This window comes from Neofelis nebulosa, chromosome 10, assembly GCF_028018385.1.
Source record: "Neofelis nebulosa isolate mNeoNeb1 chromosome 10, mNeoNeb1.pri, whole genome shotgun sequence".
Classification (NCBI taxonomy): domain Eukaryota; kingdom Metazoa; phylum Chordata; class Mammalia; order Carnivora; family Felidae; genus Neofelis; species Neofelis nebulosa.
The window spans coordinates 71,504,227-71,531,867 of NC_080791.1; the positions used below are offsets into that span (position 1 = coordinate 71,504,227).

The 27,641-nt window shown below is 46.7% G+C and overlaps 1 protein-coding gene across 1 annotated transcript in view; it reads left to right on the top strand.

Moving 5' to 3' along the window:
* INSC (INSC spindle orientation adaptor protein) overlaps window positions 1-26,511 on the top strand; it is a 130,071-nt gene extending 103,560 nt beyond the window's left edge. Inside the window, exons 8-13 of the mRNA XM_058688334.1 lie at window positions 638-809; window positions 5,508-5,686; window positions 13,545-13,611; window positions 17,774-17,929; window positions 19,666-19,742; window positions 25,943-26,511. Of these exons, the coding sequence (XP_058544317.1) occupies window positions 638-809; window positions 5,508-5,686; window positions 13,545-13,611; window positions 17,774-17,929; window positions 19,666-19,742; window positions 25,943-26,071 (780 nt within the window). The 3' untranslated portion in view covers window positions 26,072-26,511. The remainder of the gene's footprint in view (window positions 1-637; window positions 810-5,507; window positions 5,687-13,544; window positions 13,612-17,773; window positions 17,930-19,665; window positions 19,743-25,942) is intronic.
* Window positions 26,512-27,641: the final 1,130 nt, after the last annotated feature.

Consider the following 27,641-nt stretch of genomic DNA (forward strand, 5'->3'; position numbering starts at 1 on the left):
CTGGTTGGGAAGAGAGAGCAAGCCTCCAGGGAAGCAGCCCTCTTTTGGGGGTGGGAGGGGAGGGTGGTGGAGGACACGATGGGGAGGGAAGGACGTTGATCTCAGCCTAGTGCTGACCCAAGGAAGGGGGGAGGGAGCCAACATTTGACAAGCATCTTTCCTGGATCCGCATTGCCTATTTCATCGCCTTAACCCCCAACACCCTGTTGGTGGATGGAGAATACAGAGTCTCAGAGAGGTTAAGCAAGTAACGCCAAGTCACACAGTACAAGTAAGAGGGGGCAGGGGTTGGAGCTCGGGGATGTGGGAATTCTAAGTGACTGGTCTTTCTACTGTATTTTGCTGTGGTGGATGGTCAGGGCCTAGCCCTTGGGCACTTGGCTTGATGTCTGCTCTCTAAGAAGCCCATGGGAGGTCACTGATCTCTGCTGGAGCCAAAGGATAGGCCTTCAGATGCCGGACTTGGGGTCATTCTGGGGGCCTTGCCGCCGGGTTGTCCCTGGCTCCACACAAAGTCCTGGCTTGCTCTGGGAATCCAGCGCTGGACCCTGAAAGGGGTTTGTGTCTGTCTCATTACTGTCATGAGCAGTGGCACTCTCCCAGGAGACATGGGAACGTGTCCTCTCTTCCCCTGCAGGTGGACGGCATTCTTTGCCTGGCCGACATCCTGACCGATGACAGCCACTCAGAGGCCACACGGGCTGAGGCTGCGGCTGTGGTTGCCCAGGTCACCTCCCCACACCTGCCCTTTACTCAGCACCTCGGCGGCTTTCTGGAGAGCATGGAAGAAATTGTGACAGCTCTTGTCAGTGAGTCACCCTGGGCGGGAGGGGCCTGCTGTGTGAGTGGGACTTGTCACAGTTGTCTTCAGGAGAGGCCAACGAGGCCTTCCTGCCCCCCGACACCCACACTCGCTGCACCCCACGTAGCTCCTGAATTGATGTCACGCTAGCTGAAATCCCACTGTTAATGTGTCAGCATCAGGATTTAAAGAGCTCTGTTGTCACGTCTCCTGTTAAAATGCATGCCGCCCTCTGAGAAGCTCCCTGATCTGAGGTCACATTGGGATGAACTGGCCTTTCAGATCAGAGACCAGGACAAGCCCCATGGAGAAGTGTAGGACCTTGAATTTTGGGGTTCAGATCCTTGGCCAGAGAGACTCTGATGGGCTTTGTTACTAAAGTTAAAGTCTCAGACTATTGCACCCAATGAATGTGGCAGCAGTGATGAGGCAAAAAGCTTCTCAGAAGGCACTGGCACACCCCAGCCCACCACCTGCAGCCCCCCACCCCGATCCCACGTCATGAGGCCTTGAAAACTCTGACACTTGTAGGTTCCCCTATTCCGATTTATGTCCTCCTGGTTGGAGAATCATAGCCTGAGATCTAGAATACTCTCTTCCTCCGGTTTTCCTTTGCAAAACAGCATAAGCCAGGACTTGTCTGGATCAAATCTTCAGGAAACTTGTTTGGCAATCCACATCCTTTCTTCTGTAGGTGCTGGCAAGGATGTGTGTTTCTACTTCTATCCTTATCTCTGCAACCGCGTCCATATCTTATTGAAACTGAATGAACGTTAATCTCATCAGAAGATTTAGGGTTCACTCTTGGAATCATCACACCAGGGCTGGAAAGATTTGGAATAGCACAAATTTAGGGGCAGCACAGACTGGATTTGGAGTCAGAATATTCGGGTGTGGATTTTTTTTGTCTTTCCATTCATCCCCTCAACAAGTAGCTTTTGTCCGGCAATCCCGTGCGGGCCCTGTGTGAGATGCTACCATCTCACAATTTCCCTAATATATAAAACATGGGGTTGGAACCATTTCACTTGAGTCTTTCTAGCTCTAGAATTTTAAGATCTGTGAGTACTTTTCCCCTAATATATAAAACATGGAGTTGGAACCATTTCTCTTGAGTCTTTCTAGCTCTAGAATTTTAAGATCTATGAGTACTTTTCCCCTAATATATAAAACATGGAGTTGGAACCATCTCTTGAGTCTTTCTGGCTCTAGAATTTTAAGATCTATGAGTACTTTTCCCCTAATATATACAACATGGAGTTGGAACCATCTCTTGAGTCTTTCTGGCTCTAGAATTTTAAGATCTATGAGTACTTTTCCCCTAATATATAAAACATGGAGTTGGAACCATTTCTCTTGAGTCTTTCTAGCTCTAGAATTTTAAGATCTATGAGTACTTTTCCCCTAATATATAAAACATGGAGTTGGAACCATCTCTTGAGTCTTTCTGGCTCTAGAATTTTAAGATCTGTGAGTACTTTTCCCCTAATATATACAACATGGAGTTGGAACCATTTCTCTTGAGTCTTTCTAGCTCTAGAATTTTAAGATCTATGAGTACTTTTCCCCTAATATATAAAACATGGGGTTGGAACCATTTCTCTTGAGTCTTTCTAGCTCTAGAATTTTAAGATCTGTGAGTACTTTTCCCCTAATATATAAAACATTGGGTTGGAACCATTTCTCTTGAGTCTTTCTAGCTCTAGAATTTTAAGATCTACAAGTATTTTGAACCTAAGAGTCATCAGCTAAGCTGACTTTATGGCTGATTCTAGTCACTGGGGCAGTGGCACCGATAGGCCAGGCTGGGATAAATAAATTGGCCAATATCCACATTTATCCAAAGTTAAGAAAACACAGAAGTCAATAGTTGAAAGTCTTGGCTGGAGGGAACTCAAGAGACCCTAAAGTTAAATGCTCACTCTATAGTAGGAGAAACCTAGGCCCAGGGAGGTTGAGGAACCTTCTTGAGGAAACATAACAGTGTTAGGATTCACTTATGCCAGGATTCTCTCCTACTCAGCCATCCTCCGAACCCAAGCGGGAACATAAATGAGTTGAAGAGGGCCAGATGGAAGAAGAAAATAAGAAAATTTGAATCTTGTATGGAATTGAAAAGCATGAGCACTGACGAAAGAGGGGGGAGGTCACTGTGATAAACTCCTGTCAGTTGTTGCCATGTAGAAAAGGCCAATTTTTAAAGATGAGACAAGATTCCTAAGTTTTATAGAAAATCTCCCAATGTATAAGTGATTGCCAAAATACCCACAAACAAACATACCAAAACCTATATAGTCTAAACGAGCTATCACTACTGCCCTTTCTCCATTCCGACTTCTTTGCCCAGGTTGGGTTTCTCCCTGAAGGAAAGGATCCTTTCTATTTATTTCACCCTGATGAAGATGCATTGTGGAGTTTGCTCTGAGAGTCAGCAGATAGGGTACATCTTCTGGGCAGGATGCCAGGGCTCTGTTCTTTGGTGGGAAGTAGCCCTCCAATTTCTTGCTATTCCCTGGAAACATTTATAAATGAGTCACTGGAATCCTCAACTTAATCTTTCTTACGCATCCCAGGTGACTCAGACTGTAGTTTAAATAAATGTGCACCCAAATTAAAAGGCACTTAGATGGTTGTGTTAATAATTGCTGCGTGGGCGGCAACCGTGACTGTATAAGAATTAGTGTGGGTGTTTGGATCTAGAAGAAATCTTTACGGCAAAGTGGGCCAGTGAGTCCTGTCATCTCACTCCAAACTTTGAGTATAGTGAGGTGGCCTGGAAGAGGTTGGCTGTCCCCAGTGGTTTCCCAAAATTAGAGCATGGGGCAGTCATTGGAAAAGAGAATATGTAGAATTCTTAATTCCTGGGTGAATCTGTGGCCCTGCTCTGGGTGCTTAGATCGAGATTCTGAGTTGCTTCATTGGTCACACTTGGCTGAGGGGCACAGCACCGCCCAGGGGCAGACATTGCCCTCCTGGTAGTGCTGAAGCCTAACTCTGCAGGATCATCACTAGGAAAAAGTCAAAGAGGCCCAGGGATGAGAGGCAGCCTGGGACACAGAAGGAATGGGGACTGGGATCAGGCAGACCTGTACTTGATTCTAGGCCATGCCAGTTACCAATAATCTCAATTCCACAATTTTGGGAACATCGCTTAGTATTGGAACCCTCGATTCTTCAGCTCTAAAATTGCGATGGAAAATTGGGTGGTTGTGAGAATGGAATGATTTCATGAAGTCAGAAATATACAGCAGTGCCTTGCACAGAGTAAATTCAATAAATGGGAGTCTTGCTGTCACAGTAGTTTCCTTGAGCCTCGGCTTCTACATCTGCAAACAGAGGCAGCAATTTTCTACCGTAAGGGTGCTCAGAATGTCATGTCACAGGGCAGGGCACAACTAATATTGTTTTCTGTCCCTTTTTAGGTAGGGGCCAGGACTGCATTCACTCAAAGGGCCAAGGGGTGCCAGCTTCAATATGAGAACCTGGATGTACAGATTCTTTGTTTGGAAGCCAGAATTAGGGATCAGGATTGAACATAGCTCAACTCTTCCTGAACATTCTCCGCTGGGGGTACTTTCCTGATGTGTGGTTTATCTTCCTGTGTTTTCATAAGGGTGTTATCAGTAGGAGAGGACCTAGACCCAGGAAGCACCTTGACCGATGGTCAAGTTGGAGCTGAGGGTCAGAAGTTAGATCCACTAGGATGCATGACTAGTGCCACTGTGCCCTTTCACACCTCCTCCTGAGGCAGGAGTCCATTCTGAGCCAAGTGGAGCCCGTGGGGGAATGTGTGAAATTGTGGAGGGTAATGGGGTCTGGGGGAGATTCTCTCCTCTTTAAAAGACCCATCAGACTCATCAGTACCATTACAGATGGTAAGTGGGGGACTTTGGTTAGGTCTGGGTTATGGCCACTAGGATCAGAAAGACAGAGCCTGACATTCAGGGGCTTGGTGTAAGACTTTTCCGCAGCCATGTGACCCTTATTCTGGGATCAGAGGAAACCCTGAAGCTCTGTTGATGGCAGCTGGAAGGGTAAAGTCCTTATGTCTTAACTTCATCTTCTTAAGACAAATTCAGGAGCAGTCTAATGTACATTGCTGGAGACACAGACGGACTAGGAGCTCTTTTCTGCCTCAGGGCCTTTGTACATGCTGCTGTGTCTTTGGCCTAGAACATGTTCTTCCATAGGTATTCTCCTGATTGCTCCATTTTCCCCTTACAGTCTCAGTTCTCACATTCTTAGGGAGACTCTCCTTATGCACCCCCCTGGGCCTCTGGTTATTCTCTGTCTTAGCACTTATTTATTTTCTCCCTCACATTAGAATTTGCAATAATTTTATTATTTTCTTTTAAAAGCTCATTTTCTCTCTCCCACTACTAGGATGTAAACTTAACAGGGGCAAAGACCTGCTCTGTGTTGTTCACCATGCCATCCCAAGACAGTGCCCGACATGTAGTGTTCACTCGGTAAATACTTGCTGGGTAATGGAGTAAATGCGGGTCATACACCAGGATTCAAATCCCAGCTCTGCCACTTACATAGAGAGATAAATTTCCCTCTTCAGAATTACTTTCCTCATCTGTAAAATGGGTATCATAACACCTGCCCAGATGTTCTCCCAGAGCAATTGCGGGAACCAAATGAGATGACTGATACGAAAGCGCTTGGCAGTGAGGCTGCTTTCTCCCTCTTCACCGTGCAGAACTGTGCCAAGAGGCGTCGTCTGGGGAAGTCTTCCTGCTGGCTTCTGCGGCCCTTGCCAACATCACCTTCTTTGACACGATGGCCTGCGAGATGCTTCTGCAGCTGAATGCCATCCGTGTCCTCCTGGAAGCTTGCAGCGACAAGCAGAGAGTGGATACGCCTTACACCCGGGATCAGGTGAGAAGCTCAGGGGGGATCAGGCACGGGGCCTGTAGCCATGAAGACAGAGGTTAGGAGGCCAGGGCGAAGATTCTGGGGAAGAGGGAGACAATGAGGCCTGGCAGCACACAGTCAGTCCTGTTAGTCACGTTCTAGGTAAAGGAAAATGTCCTCCACATACCTCGTTGCCTCTTTTCCATCCTGACCGCTACAGGGCCTTCCTCTGTCTTCATCCACAGCGGTGCATCCCAGAAGGCAGAGACCCATGGGAATGTCCCCGGACCGCCTCTAAAATTCTGTGTCCCAGACTTGTTGCTGCCTGCCTGTCACTGTACCCTGCAGAGAGTTTCTTCCCTTCTCTGCCTCCATAGAAACAGGGCTGGGAGCAGAGCCTTGATTCAGAGCCTCAACCCCTCTATCAGTCTCAATGTTTTTGTAGAGTTGAGCTCCACATAGAGTTTTATTTGGAGAAAAAGGGTTTCATTGCTACATGTGTTTGAAAACATTGAATTAAGGGGACTTTTCAGAGCCTTGAGCTCTGAGATTATAGAACTCTATTCCTGTCCCACCTCTATCATACTCAGCCTCCCTCTTCCCTACTAAGGGGGGGGGGTGGTGGATCAGGTGGGTGTTACGCCTCTGTAAATTCCACTAGGTGCTGAGCTCTAAGTTAGAGGATCCTCCAGCCTCCAACCGAGATCTTCCCTGTCTCTTAGCTCCAATCTCTGTTTCTCCTAGCCAAAGCTGCCACTGCTTCCTGTTCCAACTTCTATCCCAGAAACTTCTGGAAAGCCTGCCCTAATGCCTCTCTAGAATTGCCTCCTTTCCCTGCAGGCTACGCCTCACAATGCAACGTTGACTTTTCTAATGATATTTATTCCTTTCTAGTTATTTTATATCGTTTATTCCTCTGAGGGAAAAGAATAGAAGCCTCTCTGCTATATTATAATCCTGTAATAATCCTTTGGGCAATTCACTCTGAGCCTCACTTGTCCCATCTGTGAATGGGGTTGAATGCTATATACTTCACTAAGTTGAAATAAGAATTAAATTAAACTAATTTAACTTTAATTGCTAATTTAATTAATTAATTTTAAATGATTGGTTATTTAATTAGTTATCAATCATTTGCTTAATTTATTTGATTTGAATTAAATTAAACTAATGAATGCAAACTCCTGGTAGAGTTCCCAGCACTTAGAAACTTAAATAAATGGAAGCCAGCATCAATGTTGTTATTACTGGCCTTTGAATGTGTGGCACACAGCCCTGAGTGGGGAGCCTCCAGACTGGAGTTTCCTTATCTGTAAAATGGGCGTGGTCTCTTCCAGCTCAGACATCCTGTAGCTCTATGTGCAGAGACCCTTTTTTTTATCATGAGCAGTGACTGGCCCCCCCCTCCTGGAACCTTGTTGATCCCTTGGAAGGAGGGGGCTCAGGGTGGGGAGAGAGCACGAACAAGCTCCATGCAGATGGCAGTTCTTTCTGAATCTGGAGTCCAGAGTTTCACTGCCATACTCCCTCTCCCTGATCCTACCTCTCCCTCACCTCCCCCCAGCCCAGTCTGGGCTAGACACATCCAGTCTCCCCCCTGCCCCCCGCCCCCGCTCTCCATCCTCAGGACAGCTTCACCTTCTGCCCACCTTCTGTCGTGACTCAGAGCAACCACTTAGCTAGTGAAAGCGCAGCCATTAAAGAAACAAATGGCTCTTTCCTGTGGCAGGGGGAGGATTAAAGCGATCAGAGAGTTCTCTGTAATGAAGACAACGAAGATGAATTAGGCTCTGAAGTGCTCACCGCCCCCTGAAACACTTAGGAAATTAAATGCCTGTGAGGCTTCCGGTAATGCATCTGCCAATGACGCCAGTGCTCTGCAGAGCCTCTGGGTCTTGGATCTATATTTTTGTCCACCTCCGCATGAACATCTCAGTGAGAACCCCTCTGTCACCCCAGCAAGCTGAATACCCTTAATTTGTCTAACAAGAGCCTTGATGGCCATACCTGTCTTGCACCCACCATTGGGGTGTGGACAGCAGGGAGGGCAACCTTGGATCTGTGTTCTTTCACCCCCCTCTGCTAATCTAGGGGAGCTGGATGTGGCATCCAGAACCCCCTGCCTCACCAGACATCTGTGTGGCCTAAGTTTTCATTCTCAGGAAGTAATTTTTAGGGGGCATGCTGCCCAAGGAATCCAGCTACCGCCACGACCTGGGGTAGTGAGAAAGGGGCTGCCTCATCTCTGCCCTGCCCTTAGGGTAGTGACACTTAGGGTGACAGGGACCCAGTTATCTTGTCTAGGCCACCACAGAAGCTTTCACTGAGCATGACTTTTTATGGCCTTCAACAATTAATTGCTTTCATAGAGGTGGAGGGTTCTGGTAAACACATCCCTTGAAAATATGTTGCCTGCTTGGTGTTTTAGAATGTTCAGATTTTGTAGTATTTCTGAAAACACCCAGTGAATATCATCATCAGGAGTCCATTACCAGAAATGCCAGTTACTAGGGATTACCATTTTGACTCACGTTGCAAAAGCCCTCCATGGTTTATAAAAGCCTTTTATATATCTATGTGACACATAGGACATATTAGAAACAGCACAGGCTTTGGGTTCATTCAGACCTGAGTTCAAATCCTGGCTCTGCCTTTTCCCAGCTGTGTGACCTTAGACAAATCACTTAACCTCTCTGAGCCACAAGTTTCCTCATTTGTGTAATGGGGATAATCTGTTTCCTCCCTCTTCATGTCATTATGATGATTAGATGGCATAATGCTCATAAAGTAGTTAGAACCAAAGTAGATACTCAGTGATAAATGGGCCTGGGGTATGTGACAGAACCAGGAACTGGGATGGATCTGAGACAGGGAATGCCAGCTTCAGGGAAGGAGAGTAGGGCCGAAAATGTAGGTAATGTGGTGGGAGTGAGTGTAGTGTGATGCGAGTCAATGCATGTGTTGTTCCAGTCTGTGTGTGGGTATATGCAAGTTGTGTGCGCGTGTGTGTGCAGGGGGGCGGGGGGAGTGTTGATAAAGACTGTAAGCCACTTAAAGGATACGTTTACTTGTGTCTGGATACATATGAATATATAGCTGTCTGGAGAGGCTGGGAGGAAACCAGGTTCACAGCACCCAGTCCTGATCTGTCCCAGAGGCCCCTCCTGCAGTGCCTAGGGAACACTAAGCACAGAGCATCTGGTCGGGCATTTACATGTTCTCTGATCCTGTCAGGCATACACCCCACCTCGATGCAATCCCCAGGGATAGTCCTCTGGCCTAGTTCACCGACAGCTTGAGACCTACATCTAAGGCAGTTTTATGGCCTTGGTGGCTCTCTCTCCTGAGCCCAAATCCCAGCCCTCCTGTCTTGTTTTGGAGTGAGGGGGCAGGCCAGGCCTGGAAGATCCCAGTGCCTGGGGTTGGGAGCGCTGCGCTTGTTCTAGGACTAGGCAGGCACCCTCCTGGTCTCCATGCTTGCTCAGCTCTCATTCGCCCAGGCCCCTGACCACGCCTATCAGATGAGGCAAGAGGCTCAGTAGAGAGAAGAGAAGCAGAGGGCTGCACCTTCCCTTGGACTGTGTGCCTCCCTGGGCAAAAAGACCACATCCTTCCTCTCTCAGAACCCTTCATTCTTCAACTTATGTCCCTGTCTTGACTCTTTCTGCTCTTTGGTAGACAACAGGGTAGGGAGTGAAAATGGCAGGACAGGGAGAAGCGCTGGGCTCCCCCTAGAGGCTGAAAGGGATTTTGCTCGCTGGTCTTGGCTGCCGTTGACGTTGCTGCTATAGCTTTTAGAGAGTTAACACGGTGATGGTAGAAATCTGAATATTCCATCCAGCAATTAAAGAGTAATGCTAATTACAGTCATATGAAATGTTGGCCTTTTTGTCCTAATTACTGCACAGCATAAAAGCAATCATAAGTTTCCATTAAATGCATCTTAGATTTTCTGTGTTGAAAGTTCTATCACATGAGTGCACCTGCTTCTATCCGGGATAATCCTCACTTGATTTTTATAACGTATGGCCCCCATAGTGTATAGTAGAGAAAATGTTAGTTTACGATATAGAAGATAAAAGGGACGGAGATAGAGTCAGAGTGTGATCACAGGCAGACATTGCTGAGGATGTGAGACAAGCCTGGCCCATGCCTTGGGATCAGTTTCAAACAAGGGTTCCAGGAGCACCTGACGAGGGCCAGAACAGAGTAAACCTTTTTCTCTGTGTGTGTGTTGATATAAAAAGGCTTTGGCAACTTCGTTCTTACCACATGGGGCATTTCTTCTTGAATCCATGACATGAGAGGTCCCCTGCTATTCTGGCCAATTTGCTATTCATCTCAATTTTCCTAAGGTGGTCAGTCTCTGCGAGGCCAAAGGAAAAATGATTTCAAAATACCACAAAGGTAGTGAGCACAGGGGTTTTATTTGGCTTCCTGCTGGGAGGGACTCCTTCTGCTCTGAGATCTTCCTCCCTTCAGGAATGATCTCCTATTAATAGCACATTTGGCAATAGTGGGTATTGCATTGGTTGCTACTCCTTGACATAATCTTTCAAGGTCTGGATATTTTCAGGCTCTGTTTCCCAGAGGGAAGTTATACTCATTAAACAAATGTTCTGGGTGTTTGACAAAACATTAAGTCATTTAATGCTCCTAACGTTCTTATGACTTATCTAGGGGTGCCTGGGTGGCTCAGTCGGGTGAACATCTGACTTCGGCTCAGGTCATGATCTCATGGTTCATGGGTTCGAGCCCCACATTAGGCTCTGTACTGACAGCTCAGAGCCTGGATCCTGCTTCGGATTCTGTGTCTCCCTCTCTCTCTGCCCCTCTCCCGCTCATGCTCTGTCTCTCTCTCAAAAGTAAATAAACATTAAAAAAATTAACATTCCTATGAATTATCTCATATATTTATCTCCTGTTTAAGCCAAATAATGACCCCCCTGCAAAGCTGTCCACATCCTAATCCCCCAAACCTGTGAATATTCTACCTCACATGGCCTAAGAGATTTTGCAGGTATGATTGAGTTAAGGATCTTGATATAGGAATATTATTGGTTTATTGGTGTGGGTAACTTATTGGATTATTGATGTGGGTAACTTAATGTAACCACAAGGGTTCTTATAGAATGAGGCAGGAGGATCAGAGCCAGAAAATGAGCTATGGCTGAGGAGGCAGAGGTCAGAGTGATGTACTGAGAGCCAAGTAATGGGAGTAGCATCTAGAAGCTGGAAAAGGCAAGGATGTAGATTCTGCCCGAGAGCCTCCAGGAGGAATGCAGCCCTGTAGGCACCTTGGTTTTAGCTCCATGAGACCCATTTCGGGCTTCTGACCTCCAGAACTACACGGTAAAATTGTGTCATTTTAAGCGACTAAATCTGGTAATTTGTTATAACAGCAATAGAAAACTAATATACCTCCATCAATCAAGAAAGGTTAACTAATAGGCCAAGATCGTATGGAAAATAAATGACAGAGCCAGTATTTGGAACAAACATATGCTTACCCACTATGTTGCACTGCCTCTCACCTAGGGCTTGAGGCCTATATCCTCTGTATTCACCAAATAACTGCAGAAGAATAGTGTCCTTTCGCTCAGGAGGAATAGGAGGTAATCGAAAATCATCAGACAGGATTGAATTAGCCTGGGCCAGGGGAAAACTGCCTGCCTCTTGCATTCTTTTCCCCCTCGACAGCATTGTTATCATGTATCCTTGTAAACCAGTTGTCCCTAAAATCCCATCCCTGGACTTGACTTCAAGGAGAAATGTCGATCCCCCTTCCTCTCTACATCATGGCGCATACAAGGATGATTCAGAAGGGGAACTCAAAGCAGGGAATAATTGGCATTTATTCAAATTGTGCTTAATTGAATACTTCATCTGAACCTCAGAAAGCCACATGGGGTACGGGCTCTGCAAAGAGGAAGTAATTTTCATTAACGGGATCTAAATTAGTCTGACACAAAGACCTACCCATGCCTGTGACACAGTTAATAATTGCCATGTAATGAATGTGATGCTGCAGACAAAGGTTTCCTTTTCCTTTCTTATTTTGCCCTTCCTTCCTTGCTTCCTCCCTTCCCTTTTGGATCTTTATGTCCAGGAAGCATGTTTATTCATCTCTCTGGCTGGTGAATGGTTGGCATGTAGTGACTCTTTGTGGTGGGAACAGAGGTTGTGTCCCCTGCAACTGCGAAGCCAGGTGAATTGCAATCTGACACAGACTTGGCCTCATGTCTCCTTCCTCGTAAGACTTTATGCTTCTTGGGGAACCTGCCATTTTTTAGCTGCATCTTCAACCCACATTTTCCTTCTAACTCCTTCCTCTTAGCCCCCCCCCCCCCCCCCCACAATCTTAAAAGGGGAGGGAAAAGAGCATCTAAGGACTAGCCCTTCTTCACTCCCTTCATAAAGCAGCTGCTGGGGCAGAGTTGCCTTTGAGATAAAGCTTCTGGGGTAGTCTCCTGTCCCTTCCCTGGCAGCCCATCCCAGGAGTGCCTCCCCAGCCAAGCCCCTGAGCAGGTCTGAGCCACCAGGGCCTGACACACAGGGATCTGCCTCAGCACCCTAAGAACACGCGTCCCTTTTCAACATGTGTTTAGTGGGAATGGGGATAGATAGATATTCTATTAATACGGCAGACTTTTTCCTTTCTGTTTAAAAGGAGAGATTTGTTATATGCATTGATTATGCAGAATAATATGCCAATATTGCACCAATGAAAATCTAGATAATACTTTCTGTTGGTAAACATCACATTATTATGCATTATCCAGTTCCAGAATTTAAGCTGCCTGAACTGTCCTCAGCAGACTGTCAGGTGCTGCCTCAGAGATGGGGACACAGCCTCCAGTTACAATATGCCACAAGCTTTGAAGAACCCTTTTGAGAGGGAGAGAGGACTGCACCAGTGAGAAGTGTTTTCCATTTTATTATTTGTTTTAATTACCACTCGAGAGTGCTCTCTGCTTCTGTGGAAGTGGGTGCATTTCATTTTGCCATTTACATCAGGAGCCATGTCTTGGGCGGTATCTGAATTAATGGTTAAAACACATTTTCCAATGGTGTTTTGGCACCTTACAGTTTGAGGTCTGTAAGTGGTCCCTTGATGGTCCATCCCTTAATCCAGTTTTATGCAGTGACTTCTCTCTACAACACTTGACTATGCCCAGGAATCAGGGTGGGGTGGGTTATTGGCTGCCCAGCCCATGCGGGTGTAACCAAGGCTCACTGTCTCCACCTGGTGACAGCATCTCTTTACTACAGTCAGAACCCTTCAAGAATGACCGACAGGGGAAGCTTACAGGGGACAGACTTGTAAAGTCAGCTGAGCAAGAACTTTCTTACCAGATTCCATACAATACCTGACACTTGGGGTGTAATGCTGCCCTTTGATCTTACTCAGGTTCTCTAATTTCACCTTTATGTCCACTGATTTCAGATTGAAAGTAGGTGGGGTTCACTGTCAGGGCAAGAAGCCAGGATGAGCGAAACCCAATTCAGGGGAGGGGCTAGCCACGAGTCTGGCAGTTCTGTCTGCATTTCAGGATCTGGGGCTAGAGGTACCCTGAGGAAAGGTGATGGGGGGTCCCCATCTTTACTCAGGTGACATGATTATCTCCAGGGGGTCCTAGGGCCCTTGGTGGGGGCATCCCAGGGCCACATGCTGATGAGTGGGAACCAAGCACTGGGGAAATACATCTGGGAGGCAGGAGCCCATGAGGATGGACAAAAATACCACGGGAGTATGGGCCACATGGATGGTAAAGACTCACGGGTAAAGGAAAGCTTTGTAGCTCCCGGCTCAGCTGTCTATAGACAGCGCCACTTGGCGCAGGTGTGCCCATTTCCTCAGATTCTCAACTCTCTTTTCCAGATTGTGACCATCTTGGCAAACATGTCTGTCCTAGAGCAGTGTGCCTCTGACATCATTCAGGAGAACGGTATGTCTTTCTGGCAGTGTGTGCGTGGCACGGATTATGTGGCTGTAAAGGACCACGTGCCTCTGTGTTTGTGTGAAGGCTTGCGTGTGTGTACATGTGTGCCCGTGTGTCTCCACAATTACATGAGTGCGTGTGTGTGTGTGTGTGTGTACAGCTGGGCCAACATGTAATGTTTCTTTGCTTTTGATGGGCTTTAATTCTAGTGGGAGACAGGCAATGAACGAGAAGATAGAGAATGGCGGATGATGATAGTGGCATGCAGGCAATACAGCAGCAGGGAAGGGGATAAAGTAAACCCAAGGTGAGGGGTTAGCGGTTGCTAATTTAACTAGGTGGTGAAGGGAAGACAACTATTTCGTTATGATCCAAAAAGTAAAAATCGATTCCTGCCAGACGATGCAGAGAGCCTCCTTAAGTTCAAGTTTGGACTTTAAGTCATTCCTATCACATTGGATTTGGCCTCACTTAGAGAGCTGATGTGCCTGAGCAGGGTGTGGGTGGGGGAGTAGGTCAGGGCAAGCCTGATCCCCGGACCCCTCACCGGAGAGCATCACTACCCCACCCGCCGCTCCCCTGCTCCCACCTTGTGCCGAGGGGGCCACAAAGTCCAGGTGAGGTGGGCCAGGTTTCCTTGGCCAGGAAGCAGACCTGCACAGGCTCTGCTGGAGGATGGGTCTGCTGCCTTGCAGCTGGGAGCAAAGAGTGGCGAGGGCTTCCTGTGACTGGGAAATAAGGGAGCAATTAGCAACCGGTTGGAAACCAGAGACGCTAATGAGGACGAGTGAGCTGAGAGCCCGGGGCCAGCTGTTTCTGCTCTTGTTAAACCCCCTTCTCCCAGGTTGCCCCGCTGTTTTAACAAACACACACGTTCCCCATCCCCCATCCCTCTATGACTAATTGAAAGACATCATTTTGTGTTAATTTTATGTGCTTGAGCTAATAATGAAAAACTTCACCGAGCCAGCTGAGGCTGAGAGGCTGAGGGGTATCATTCCCGGCCTGTTCCTGCTGCACTCAGAGCCTCCTCAAGGTCAAGTGGTCCGCAGTAGTGGGTGTCCAGAGGCGTCCTGTGGGGTTGGGATTGGAATATGTGGCCTCTATAGAGGGTTTTATGGTTTACAAAGGGCTACTGACTGGCTCATTGAAACAGCAGTTAGAGACCTCCTACATTGTTCTGAGCAAATGAACACAGAGATAAATCCTTGGCTTTGTCCTGGGAGGAGAGCCCCACTCGGCAAAAGTGATAACATGAAAAAGTGTGAAATCGACAATAAAATAATGCGGCAGAGCGATGGCATAGTGGCTGAGACCGTGAAAACTGGAAACACACCGGGTTTGAATCCTGGCCCCGTAATTTACTAGCTATATGACCTCTGCATTTCCATCTGCAGAATGGGAGTGTACCTACCTCACAGGATAACGTGAGGATTAATATAAAGTTTGTCAGAAGAGTATCTGGCACAGAATGGGGACTGTGCTGAGTGCATCTGCTCTTTTGGTGCAGATCAGTCTCAGGGGGCTCAGCTGAAGAGCACTTGAGGGAGAGACAGTACAAAGTGGGGCATAACTGGAGGGATCGGCAGTGTTGGTGACGCAGCCAGGGCCCCCTGGAGCTGAGTGAGATCCTGTGGGCTGGACCAGGCAAGCACTGTTGTGAGGACTGGGCTTTGAAAGGCAGTCCTCTTACCAGGATGCATGAGACTCTCGCGTGCGTTGGCCTGAAGCGATTTTGTCTCTGTCCTGCCCTGAACTCTGCGTGAGTGTTGGTAATGGGGGCTGCACGAAGGAGGCCATCCTGGCAAGTCAGGCACTGTGGCTGCTGTCATCCTTATGCTGGGAGGCAGGCCAGGGCAGCCCAAGCTCTTACCCGTCAATCCACTGACATTAGTATCCCTCTTTTGGCTTCTCCCTCAGGGGCTGGGGCTGAGCTGGAGAGAATGTTGGGGAGGGAGCATGGTGTTGGGGGCTGGTCTCTGAAGTTGTCACCCCCAACTCTTAGGCAACTGTTCTGGCATTGAGCCTGGCCAGAACTTAGGAAACACAGTCCGGATTTTCCTAGGCAGCCCCAGTTTGATAGCATCCTATCTTTTTTTAGATAAGACTTACAAGGTATACATTTAAAGGAAACTTGGATTTTATGAATATGAAATGAACACCTTCATATTCAAGAATACCTTCATATTCATTCATTTGATATTTATTCAACAAAGATTTGAGCAAAGCACTATTCTTAGATACTTTAGATATTTCCATGCAGGAAACGGGCACAAATCTTTACCCCCTGGAGCTTTCCTGCTAGTGTGAGACACTCTTTGTTTGATTCTTTGTCAGGTTCCAGGTGCAAAGTGCAGGGTGGGAAAATGGCTTCTTTATGGGAACCTTAACCAGGAGTTAGTAAAATTTCCTAAGCTTGTGGTTCTTCCCAAAGTTGTCACTTTGGTATCTCCTGTTCATGTGCCCATAGGCCATAACATACATACCTCAGGACATTCACAATCATGACCTTGTCTTAGGAACATTGTGGGCATAGGGAGCCTGAAGACTATGTTCCATTCAGTGGTCTGGGAGAGGGTTTGGAAGAGAAGTACCTTGCCCTAAGGTTAGAGTGTGTGTTGGCAGAGGTAATAGAGGCAAAAGGTAGGCCTTCTGGGTCCCTTGAGCCTATAGGAAGGAGAAATGGGTCACTTACAAATCTCACCAGGAAGAGAAATGGCCCCTCCTCAGGACTGAATAGTCTCAGGGCCATACCTAAGTAACTTATAGCCCCTGTGCATTGAGATCCAAGAGAGTTGGAAGTTACATCTGGTTCAAGTAAGATTCAGAGGGGCATGTGGCTGAGGTCCTGGACTGCAACCAGCTTCTGTGTGAACTTGGGAAATTACTTTCTCTCTCCAGACCTCAGGTGCTCTTCTGTGAAATGGAGGGGAAGGACAGGTAGTGCCAGATCTCCAAAAATCCTCTGGCTCCACGGTCTAAGGCAGAGGTCACAAACTTAGATGCCTGTGGACCCAGACAAGTAACATAAATGGATGATGTAGGCTCAGCAGGGACTGGACCAATCCTATTTAAAGTAGCAAGCTTATAATACGTTTCAGCAAATTGTTGTCATGAAGAAATGTAGACCCAATGTCAGGTCAGGAGGGGATTTTTTTTTTTTAGAAACTGACAATCTGGATTTTTATGGAAACCTTCCAATTTTCATAAGAGCGAAATTAAAAAAAAAAATTGGACACTGTATGGAGCAACAAAAGAAAGCAAAAATACATCTGTGGGCCACGTCTGGTTTGAGTTCTAAGCTGACACGTGCCTCTGGGTGCAGGGAAGGGGGTGTGACCTGGGGCAGTTAGGAAGGATGTCCCGTAGAAGATGGACTTTTACTACAACCTGCAGGATGGGAATTCTTTAGATGGAGCATGTGAGGGAAAAGGACCTGCCATGCAGAAGAATTAGGTGACAAAGGCATGGAGATGGGAGTGAATGTGGATTTGAGTTTGGGGGACGATCAGCAGATAGATCTGGTTTCAGGAGAGGGTGGTAAGGCCTCTCAGCGACCCAAGTTCAGGGCTAAAGCTCTCAGTCTAACTACCTACCCTCCTTCGGGGCTGGATCTATTGCTTATCCAGCCCAGGTTTGGGTCACGTCCCACAGAGGACTCATCATCTCTGGACCAATCTCAGATACAGCTGCCTCAGAAGTGAAAGAGTGAGGGAATAATCAGGTTACCTGAGTTCTGATACCAGCCTCCCAACTACTAACTGTGGGACCCTGGAAAAGAGACTTCACTTCTCTCTGGGCCTCAGAGTGAATTATATTAGTACCTAGTTCATGAGACTATTGGGAGACTATTAGGGGATCATGCATTTATTGGGCATTTAGTGCAGCATCACACATGTAATAAAAGCTCAGAAATAGCATTTGAAAAATCAAAAAGGGATGTCCTCCTGATGTCCCTTCTAAGTATAGTGACTTAGTACATGGAATCAGAGATATCTCCAGGGCAGAAGGAGTAAAAGAGGTGGCCTTGTCCAGCTTCCTTTCTGTGGTTGAGACCCCCTAAGTCTCAAGCTTTTGCAGCCATCCATGCAGCTGGCTCCGGGACAGGGGGCGGGGGGAGAGGCTCCTTGCTGGGGCAGGTACCAACTGTTCATTTTCTCCTGCCCAGGGGTCCAGCTTATCATGGGCATGCTGTCCGAGAAGCCAAGGTCTGGAACCCCTGCCGAGGTGGCGGCTTGTGAGCGAGTCCAGCAGAAGGCTGCCGTGACCCTGGCCCGTCTCAGCCGAGACCCAGCTGTGGCACGGGAGGCCGTGCGGCTGAGCTGTAAGTGCTGTGGTGGGGAGGCGGGCTTGGGGATGGGAGCACTCCTGATTTCATGGTGATGACAGATGACTCAGAGCAAAGGCAGGGCTGAGGTGAGCCTCACTCTCTGGGTGCCAGAAAACGCTGTGATGGGGGCCCAGGGTGCAGCCCCTCATCTAGCTTGTAAGTGGGGCTGAAGCTAGAGACGAGAGGGGCCTAGAGAGGCTAACAGTGGATAAAAAAGCAATTCACATGCAGACTTCCTGCCAAGGACCCTATTCTTTTACTCTCATTCCTTTTCTCATTCATTCGCTTATTCAGTTATTCACTTCCTCATTTGTTGACTTACCCTTCGATTAGTCTGTTCACTCATTAATTCATCCTTTGGTTCATTCATTAACTCACTCATTACTTGGTTTATTTACTTTTAAGCCATGTGTTCATTCAGTTAGTCACATTTACCCAACTCATATTCTCAGAGTGCCCACTCTGTGCCAGACTCTGTTCCGAGCGCTAGGTATATCGCATTGACCTGACCACAGGGGCTTACGACCTGGTGGGGTGGCAGATATGGAAAGAAAAATATGCACTTGAATGCCATAAAGCAGTGTTCAAAGGATGTCCGTGGCACGTTTGGCCCACAGCGGAGGTAGCTCACATTTATCTGGGTGGGTCGAAGAATGTTTTAGCAAGGTGAGTCTTCAGCTGTAGGTTGAGGCATTATTCCAATGTGATGGTTGAGAAAGAAGGGTGCTCCAGGCAGAGGCATGAGATTAGCCATGGCATTGTCACCTATCATGTAGATATACCTGGCGAACGGCAAGAGGTGACCCTGGGTTCTGGCTCCAGAAAGACTTATCTAGCCCAGGTTTGGGTCACGTCCCACGGAGGACTCATCATCTCTGGACCAATCTCAGATACAGCTGCCTCAGAAGTGAAAGAGTGAGGGAATAATCAGGTTACCTGAGTTCTGATACCAGCCCCCGACTACTAACTGTGGGACCCTGGAAAAGAGACTTCACTTCTCTCTGGGCCTCAGAGTGAATTATATTAGTACCTAGTTCATGAGACTATTGGGAGACTATTAGGGGATCATGCATTTATTGGGCATTTAGTGCAGCATCACACATGTAATAAAAGCTCAGAAATAGCATTTGTGGAAGATAAACCTGCAGAATGTATCTGTACACTTTTTATTAATATCTTCTGAGTTAGCTTTTCGTTTTATTTCTGTTTTTCAGAGTTTGTCAATTTACATCAAAAACAATTTACATTGAAAAACAAAGTCGATTCTTTACCTTTCCTCTGTAAAAGACTAGGGACCATTAACCTCCCCAATCTGTAGTTTTCTGTAATTTAAGCCGCATTGTATTTTCCGACTGAAATAGGCAATCGGGGAAAAAATGGTATTGGGAAGTCCCACTGATAACAATGGAAACATTAAATATAGTTCTGGAAAATCAGAAGTACTTACACAGGAAGTTAGGTTCTGTTGCACTTTGACTAAGCTCAGGGTCTGCGGCTGTCCCTGACCAGGGACTATTCACATTCAAGGGGACAGAAAGTTTCCACTACAAGCTCCTCCAGGTGGGTTCAGCCCCCTTTCCCCAGCCAGTTGGTGAGCTGGTGGGGTCCTGGAGCTACCTGCCTCTATAGCGCCCCGTGCAGAGGGCTGTGTGAGGGAGGGGGGCACCTCTGGGTCAGGTCTGGCCAGGCCTGTCCCCATCCTGGGCATGACATTCTCTTGCATCTCACAGGTATGTCCCGGCTCATCGAGCTCTGCAGATCGCCCTCTGAGAGGAACAGCAGCGATGCTGTGCTTGTGGCTTGCCTGGTGAGTTCTCAGTATTCCTCCGCTCCCTCCCTGGGCTTTGGGATTGCAGACCAAGGGCCAGGAGAACTGGTGATGCCTTGGTGGCTTAAGTAAGCCATGAGACTTCTCTGCACCCAACTTTCCTCTTTAAAATGGTGATAAAAGTGTTTCGCTTCATTCATAAAACTGGTAAGAAAATTATATGAGGTCATATATGTGAAAGATGGGGAGGTGGGGAACCCCCCCACTCATACTTTTAGTAATCATAAACCTTTGAGTTTTTGAGGAGTCTTAACAGCAGATCAATACCAGAGTGGCTGATGGGCAGAAGGCTAGGGGGTGTTGGTAATGCCATGGTGTGAACTGGAATGGGAACTAGGGGATGGATGTTTCCTGCCTGTTCCCAAATGGGCATTGTGAGGAAAGCCTTCCTTCCTCTTGGACAGAGCCCCTTTGCTGGCACTCTTCCAGCTTTCTAGCTCCCCTGTCTTTTGTGGAGTAGGACTGGAGGTGGTAGGACAGAACAGAAAGTGTGATTCACCAGGATCTTCAACCTGAACCCAACAAACAAGGACATCTTGGGAGGTCCCCACCCAACTTCTCCTTGCTGTTTGGGTCCACCATGAAAGAATAAACCATACCAGATGGGAATGCATGCTTAGTCTCTATATTCCTCCCTGCTGGGGCTCCACTGAATCCCAAAGCAGAGCAGCTTCCAGCTGGAAGCCAAAGGGAACAGGGAAGCCATTGTATAAACAGGCCATTTGACTTTCAGAAGGGAGTGCCAGATTCTTGGTTGGTCCTCAGAGAATGCAAGGGGGAAGCGATGGATCTGAAGACCCTTCAAGCTGTTTCACAGTAAAACCCCCTCCTCACCCCATCATTTTTTAGACTGAGCTCTTCTCATTTCTGGGAGCATCATATTGTCATAGAGACAACAGGGCATTACAGCCAGACACATCCATCTTGGTTTTGCCATTAATGAGCTGTGTGACATTGGGTGGGTCACTAAGTGGTTATAAATCTTAGTCAATAAATATTTACCAAGTGGTTCTATGTGCCATGCACACTTCTAAGCCACAGAGATATGGCTGTGGGGGGAAAAAAGAAGACAAACATCTCTGCTCTCATGGGGCTTTGATTCTGATACATGCAGAACACCCTTGACTTTTTTGTGCCTTGGGCAATCTGGTAAAGCTTCTGTTTCCCTTCTAAGAATAATGTTTCAAATGCATAACCCAAAATATAGAGAATTAAGAAGGAAACTATTAGAGTATTTATATATACGGTATATTAATATACATACTTTTAATTAACACATTAAATAAGAGATAGCAGTGGGTCTAATGAGTATTGTAACCTTGACTAGCAAGGGGCATAAATGATATTTGAAGGTACCTCCAACAAGTGTACGGGGATATGAAAGGATCTGTGATTTTTATTGGTCCACAAGTCATGGGAGTTGCTGAGACTTTGTGGTTGGTTGCTGCATTCACAACTGAAGGAGAGGCTGAGTTTCAGTTGGAAGTTAATAAGCGTAATGATGTAATTTTTTCCTCCAAGTTCACAGGCCTTCTGAATTCTGTCTGGCTTAGTGCGTCAAGTGGAGAGAGTTAATGCCGGGCAAACCCAATCATTGGCCCCAACTACCATTATCTCCACAACTCGGGAAGCCCACAGGTGCCCAGCACTACAAGGCCCTGAGGCAATGGTGGGAAACCAGAAAGCTCCATTCATATATGTGGGCTTGTCACAATTCCTTTTCCATTTTTATTATTAGTTTGAAGTGAAATACACAGAAGGGCTTGACTACCATCATCAATCACTTGAAGGACTTTCCAGTGGAAAAAGGATTACATTTCTCGCCAAGGATGGGTCATTGGATGCTGAAGAGAGCCCCTCCCTCCCTAATCCACCCTCCTTGTGGTTGCTGGGCTAATCCTAATATTACAATCAAGACACTAACACGACCAGCCCTTCCATGGTTCTCCATTATCTATGGCCTACTGTCTGGCTCCAGCATACCCCTGGGGGCCTACAGGCCCTGTCCAGCTTGTCTAGACCAGAGTGCTGTGAGCCACTATGACACTGTGCCTTGGCCCTCGTCCTAAGCAGATGCCCTTTCTATGGCTTTGCCAGCAGCCTCCTCAATCTCGGACCAAAATCCCTCTCCTCTATGGAGTGTCCTGGGAGGCATCTATGGCTCAGAGACAGGATGCACCTGGACCTGCTGGCTTAGATTTTTTTTTTCTTCAGTAGGAAGAAGGTTATGTTATCCAGTGTATCTGGTATTATAAGGGGAGGCTCTTGGAATTCAAATACAGGCCTGTCTAATGCTGAAGGTCTTGACTTCTTGGCCAGACCATCTTGTTTTCAGTCATGTTTCTCCCCCATGTCTAATGGCCCTGGTCTTGCCACCTTGGCTCATGGCAGGTATTTGTATTTCTCTCCCTCTAGTCTGGAACCTTCCTAGGGATGGGGCCCTTTTCCAGGTCTTAGTATTTCCATAGGACATTGGGTTTGTTCACTGTTTTTTGCCTGCCTGAGGGACTGGTAGTCTTGTCTCCCCACCCTTGGGCCCCAGAATTGGAGGGTGTTCTTGGTTTGGCTCCTAGAAGGGGCTCCACATTGGAGTGTGGACCCCTGGCTGCTGAGATGGGGGCCGCCAGAAGCCTGGCCTGGCAGATGGAGTTGGAGGCTACCTCTCCTGCCCTCCCCAAGGCCTTCTTCTCAGCTTCAAAGTCTCTCTTCAGGTGGAAGGAGGACGTTTCAATTATCGTGTCCCACATCTGGGAAAGTGGCAGTGCAGATTGCCTTTCGCAAACAGAATTGATTTTTCCTTAATGAGACGGCTGTCAGTGGGCTGCTGGGCTTGTTTAATGCTTGGGTGTTTTCAGACTGTCTGGGAATGAGATCCTGGGATGACTGGCTGTTAACCCTCTGAGGGAAGCAGAGATGCAAAGAAAGGCTTCAGAAGGCTGAAGGGTCCTTTGAGCCCCGGGGCACTGAGGAGGGGGTGCTCAGGGTTGTTTGGGTTCTTGTCCTGCAGTCTTCCTGGGAACCCTGGGAAGATGAGGGTGTTTATTTGCTTTTGTGTTTTCTCAGTTCTATTTCTAGTTCATCCCTTCTTTTCTTCTCCCCCTCTCTCTCTTCTCCCATTTTCCCTCTTCTCTCTCATTTTATTTTTTGCTTTTCTCTCCTCTAGATATTGCCTCCTTTCTCAGGTTTCTTTTCTATCTCTCCTTCTCTCCTTCTTTCCTTTTCCTGCCTTCTTTTATCCCCTTAGTCCTCTCCACCAACTCCCTCCTCTGCCTCCCTTTCCGGCTCCTCCCCTGCTCCTACCTCCATCCTATTATCCCCCCACCCCCTGGGCTCTCTCTCTTTTTCTTTGTCACCATTTCTGTCTCTCTCCATCTCCCTCTCATGCTTGATCTCTTTTCTTTACCAGTTCATCTCTGTCTCTCTGTTTTATTTTATTTATTTATTTATTTATTTTAAAAAATTTTTAAAAATGTTTTATTTATTTTTAAGACAGAGAGACAGAGCATGAGTGGGGAGGGGCAGAGAGAGAGGGAGACACAGAATCCGAAGCAGGCTCCAGGCTCTGAGCTATCAGCACAGAGCCAGATGCGGGGCTCGAACTCACGAACTATGAGATCATGACCTGAGCTGAAGTTGGACGCTTAACCAACTGAGCCACCTAGGTGCCCCTGTCTCTCTGTTTTAACTATTCCTTCTTGTTCCATTTCTCTGTTGTCTCTCTTTCTCTATTTTCTTCTTGTACCTCATTCTCTCTCCTTATGAGTCTATTTTCTCCCCATTTCATCTTTCTTTGTCCCTTCCTGTCTCTTGCTTTATTTTTACCCCTGATGATGTAAAATACATCAATGGCCTCGTAGCCTCCTCTCCTGAAGATTTCTGTTTCCATTTTTGTGCCTTTTTTATACTAATGGAGTGATTTCTCCTAATTGGAGCGAAGAGGAATCAGAAAGTGCTATGGAGTTCAGCCTCTTTGTTTTTTTTTTAAGTTTATTTATTTATTTTGAGAGAGAGAGAGAGAGAGCGACAGAGTGTGTGCAGGGGTGGGGGAGGGTTAGAGAGAGAATCCTAAGCAGGCTTTGTGCTGTTAGCCTGGAACTGATGCCGGGCTCAAACCCACAAAGTGTGAGATCATGACGTGAGCTGAAATCAAGAGTCGGATGCTTAACTGACTGAACCACACAAGCACCCCTCAGCCTCTTTAGTCGTTAGGGGCAATCACACCCCAGGAGAGGCAGGACGCACTAGTGAGAGACTCCTGTAGTCTACTTCTTGTCACTAGGTTTCAGACCCTTCTCACTTGCATAGAGACACATGTCCCTTTTTCTTGATCCAGCTTAGACCTGGCAGCACCTGTTTGTCCAACAGCCAACCTAAGCCTTCCTCTCTGTTCAACAGCTTGGTGGTTTCTCAGCAATAGGTATAGGTAACGAGCTCTCTGCCTGCCTTGGACTCAACGTAATAAGCCAGTGTCCTGGGCTTGCAGCATCCTGCCTGTGTGTATGGGTATGAGGGTCCTGGAGTGGGACTGCCGTGCAGTCTTGGGAAGGCCCCTTTCCCTCACTGAGCCTTTGTCTCCTTATTTCCAAGCTGAAGATCATGATACTTACCTTGTAGTAGTATCCTGTAGGGATTAAATGAAATACTATGTGTAGATACTCCCTTGCTATTCCATTCATTCATTCATTCATTCATTCATTCATTCATTCATTCTCTTCTGCCATTCCAGGTATTCTCCTCTCTTTGTTTCCCAACTTACACTCTCGCCTTGTGGTGTACAGGTATAAGAAGAGGGAAGGTATTAATATGCATTGAACACTCAGTACACACTGCCTCAGCTGACCGGTAAAGAGGTCTAGCTAGGTGCACAGGCTACACTTACAGCTTCAGGTTGCTCTAGTGATAGAATTCGTTTTTTAAAGCACTTATTTTGTTTTGTTTTTAATTTTTTTAATGTTTATTTACTTTTGAGAGAGACAGAGACAGAATGTGAGTGTGTTAGGGGCAGAGAGAGAGAGGGAGACACAGATCTGAAGCAGGATCCAGGCTTCCAGCTGTCAGCACAGAGCCCGATGCAGGGCTCGAACTTACGAACTGTGGGATCATGACCTGAGCCTAAGTCGGATGCTCAACCGACTGAACCACCCAGGCGCCCCTTCATTTTTTTTTTTTAACAAATATTTATTGAGCCCTGTGCCAAACCTTGTTCTACCTGCTATAGATACAGAGGAAAATAAAAGAGTCTCTGTCTTTGGGGAGCTCAGAGTCTAGTGTGGGAGACAAACACCTACAAGCCAGTTGCAGCCATGGGTGAGAAGGTTGAGGTCAGCCCAGGGGCTGTGGGTGCACAGAGGAAGGAGGGGCTGTCTCTGTTTCAAGGACTCTGGGAAGGTTTCACAGAAGAGGTGATGGTGGGCCATACCTCACAGGATCAATGCACCTGCTGGCTAGAAAAGAGTGGAAGGGTGGAGAGGGACTTTGAGCTGAGCAAGGTCACACGGGCATAAAACAGGATAGTTTGCTCAGGGAGGAGTGAAATGCCCAGCGTATGGGGGCCTGGGCCGTGGGGTACATTCTGTCCCCACTCCTCCTACTCATCTCCATCTTGGTGGCAGACTCTCCTTCTCCTTCAGCTTTATGACCTTCCTTCCTCTCTCTTCTCCCACTTCCCTATCCCATGATGCCTTGTCAGAACTTTGCTGAAATTATGGCTAAATAAGTAGCCCTTGCTATTCTCAGGCTACTCTAGGGACCTGGAAGCAAGGCTGTTATTCCACTGCTGCTTCTGGTAGTTATGGTCTCTAGCATGAACAAATCTTGAGCTTCAATATGTCAGTCAGTTGAGCAGGTTTTTTAAATGGCAGATCTTTGGAATAACCAGATTCCTAAGGTGATTGAAAAACCAAAGTGGCAAGACCATTATTAAGATCATGAAGACTTTCAGATGACATCCACCATAATGACCAATGTACCAATGACACCGGATGACCAAGTGATAAGGTTACTGTAGTGACCAGGTAACCAAAAGGACTATATGACTAAGGTGTCAGGTGACCAAGGTGACGATTAGCTCAAATTGACTAATAAATGAGCTACTTGTACTTCCCAGGACCGTTGAAGGAAATACATGCACCTGAGCAGAGCCTGGTCTGACCTGCGTCATTTCTTCTGTTTCTCTCTAGGCTGCTCTGCGTAGACTGGCTGGAGTTTGCCCGGAAGGCCTCCAGGACTCCGACTTCCAGCAACTGGTCCAGCCCCGGCTTGTGGACTCTTTCTTACTCTGCAGCAACATGGAGGAGAGCTTTGTGTAGGAAGGGTGGGAGAGGAAAGCCATCTGGCCCCCTTCTCATGCCCCCTCTGAGTACATTCCTGCGATCAACCTGAGTACCCGTCAGCTCCCTCACCTCTTTATTTATACTTAATTTATTTTTTACATGAAATGGACAAGGGCTAAATACTCTAGTAACATCAGGCAGTCTGTGGTCCTAGGAGTCTTTTTTGTTTTTATTTTTGACTTCTGTGACTTTTCAGTTGCAGATGTTGAAATGCATAGTAACTAATGTGGCAGATTGTCATGGGCGATTTCCCTTCATCTTGCTTTCTCTATTTTCACTATGTAACCTTGCCTCACTTTTCCTCCACTTTGGAACCAGCGTATGTTAACTGCCCAGCAGTCTTTTGACTTTTTTTCTTTTTAAGTTGGCTTGCTCCTTTCTAAAAGATTTTAAGTAAATTTCATAGTTGGACAGAACATACTAGAAGGAAAGCTTTTATTCTATACTAAATGAAATCATACGAAATGTGTCTTGTGTTTTCAGATTAAATTACATCTTAGACGTAAGTTCTTAATTCCTACGGTTTCATGTCACAAAATCTTTTCCAACTATTAAAACTCCATGGAGAGTCGTATTGTTTTCACAAGTGCACGAATGGGTCAAATTCTAAGGGGTTTAGTGAGAAGTCAAAGAGATTTCCAAAGTCCCCAGAAACTCCGTTTCCTTAGGCTTTTTTGCTCTTGTGTAACTTCCTGGTGAGTAGGATCCTCAGAGGAGGCGTTAGTAAATGATACCTTTTCAAAAGTATACTTTAAAGGAGCAGTGTGCTGCATCTTGCTAATACCAGCTTGCAAGCGACAATTGTGAGAATTTGCCCCCAGTTCTGCATTCAGTGGTCTCATTTTGGTAGCTCGAAATTGGTAGTGGTGGGAGTATTCGTACCACGGAAATTAGATGATGTTATAATTCAGAGCTTTTTGTTTTTGTTTTTGTTTTTTTAATTTTTTTAACGTTTATTTATTTTTGAGACAGAGAGAGACAGAGCATGAATGGGGGAGGGTCAGAGAGAGGGAGACACAGAATCCGAAACAGGCTCCAGGCTCTGAGTTGTCAGCACAGAGCCCGACGCGGGGCTCGAACTCACGGACCGTGAGATCATGACCTGAGCCGAAGTCGGCCGCTCAACCGACTGAGCCACCCAGGCGCCCCTGTTTTTGTTTTTAAGAGCTGGTTTATCCATCTCATTGCTTGAAAGTGTCACAAGAATCTGTAAATCCTTGTGAGAGGCTTAATATCATCGCATTGTGATATGATTTTATACAATTCAAGAAGCATTTCTTGAACTCATATTACTATTCTAAACGAGTTAACCTAATGTATCATGTCCTGAGCTAAGCATTTCACATGTATTATCTCACTTATTTCTAATAAGAATCATGTAAGACGTCACTATATTATTAAATTACTGTCCAAGATCACTAACTAGTAAGTGGTGCCAGGATCTGAACCCAGAAATATCTATTACCAGAGCCTTTGGTCTGAAATCGTATACTCTTAGAGAATGGTGATATCAGGGGCTTTCTACCTAAAATGATGATGAAGAAAA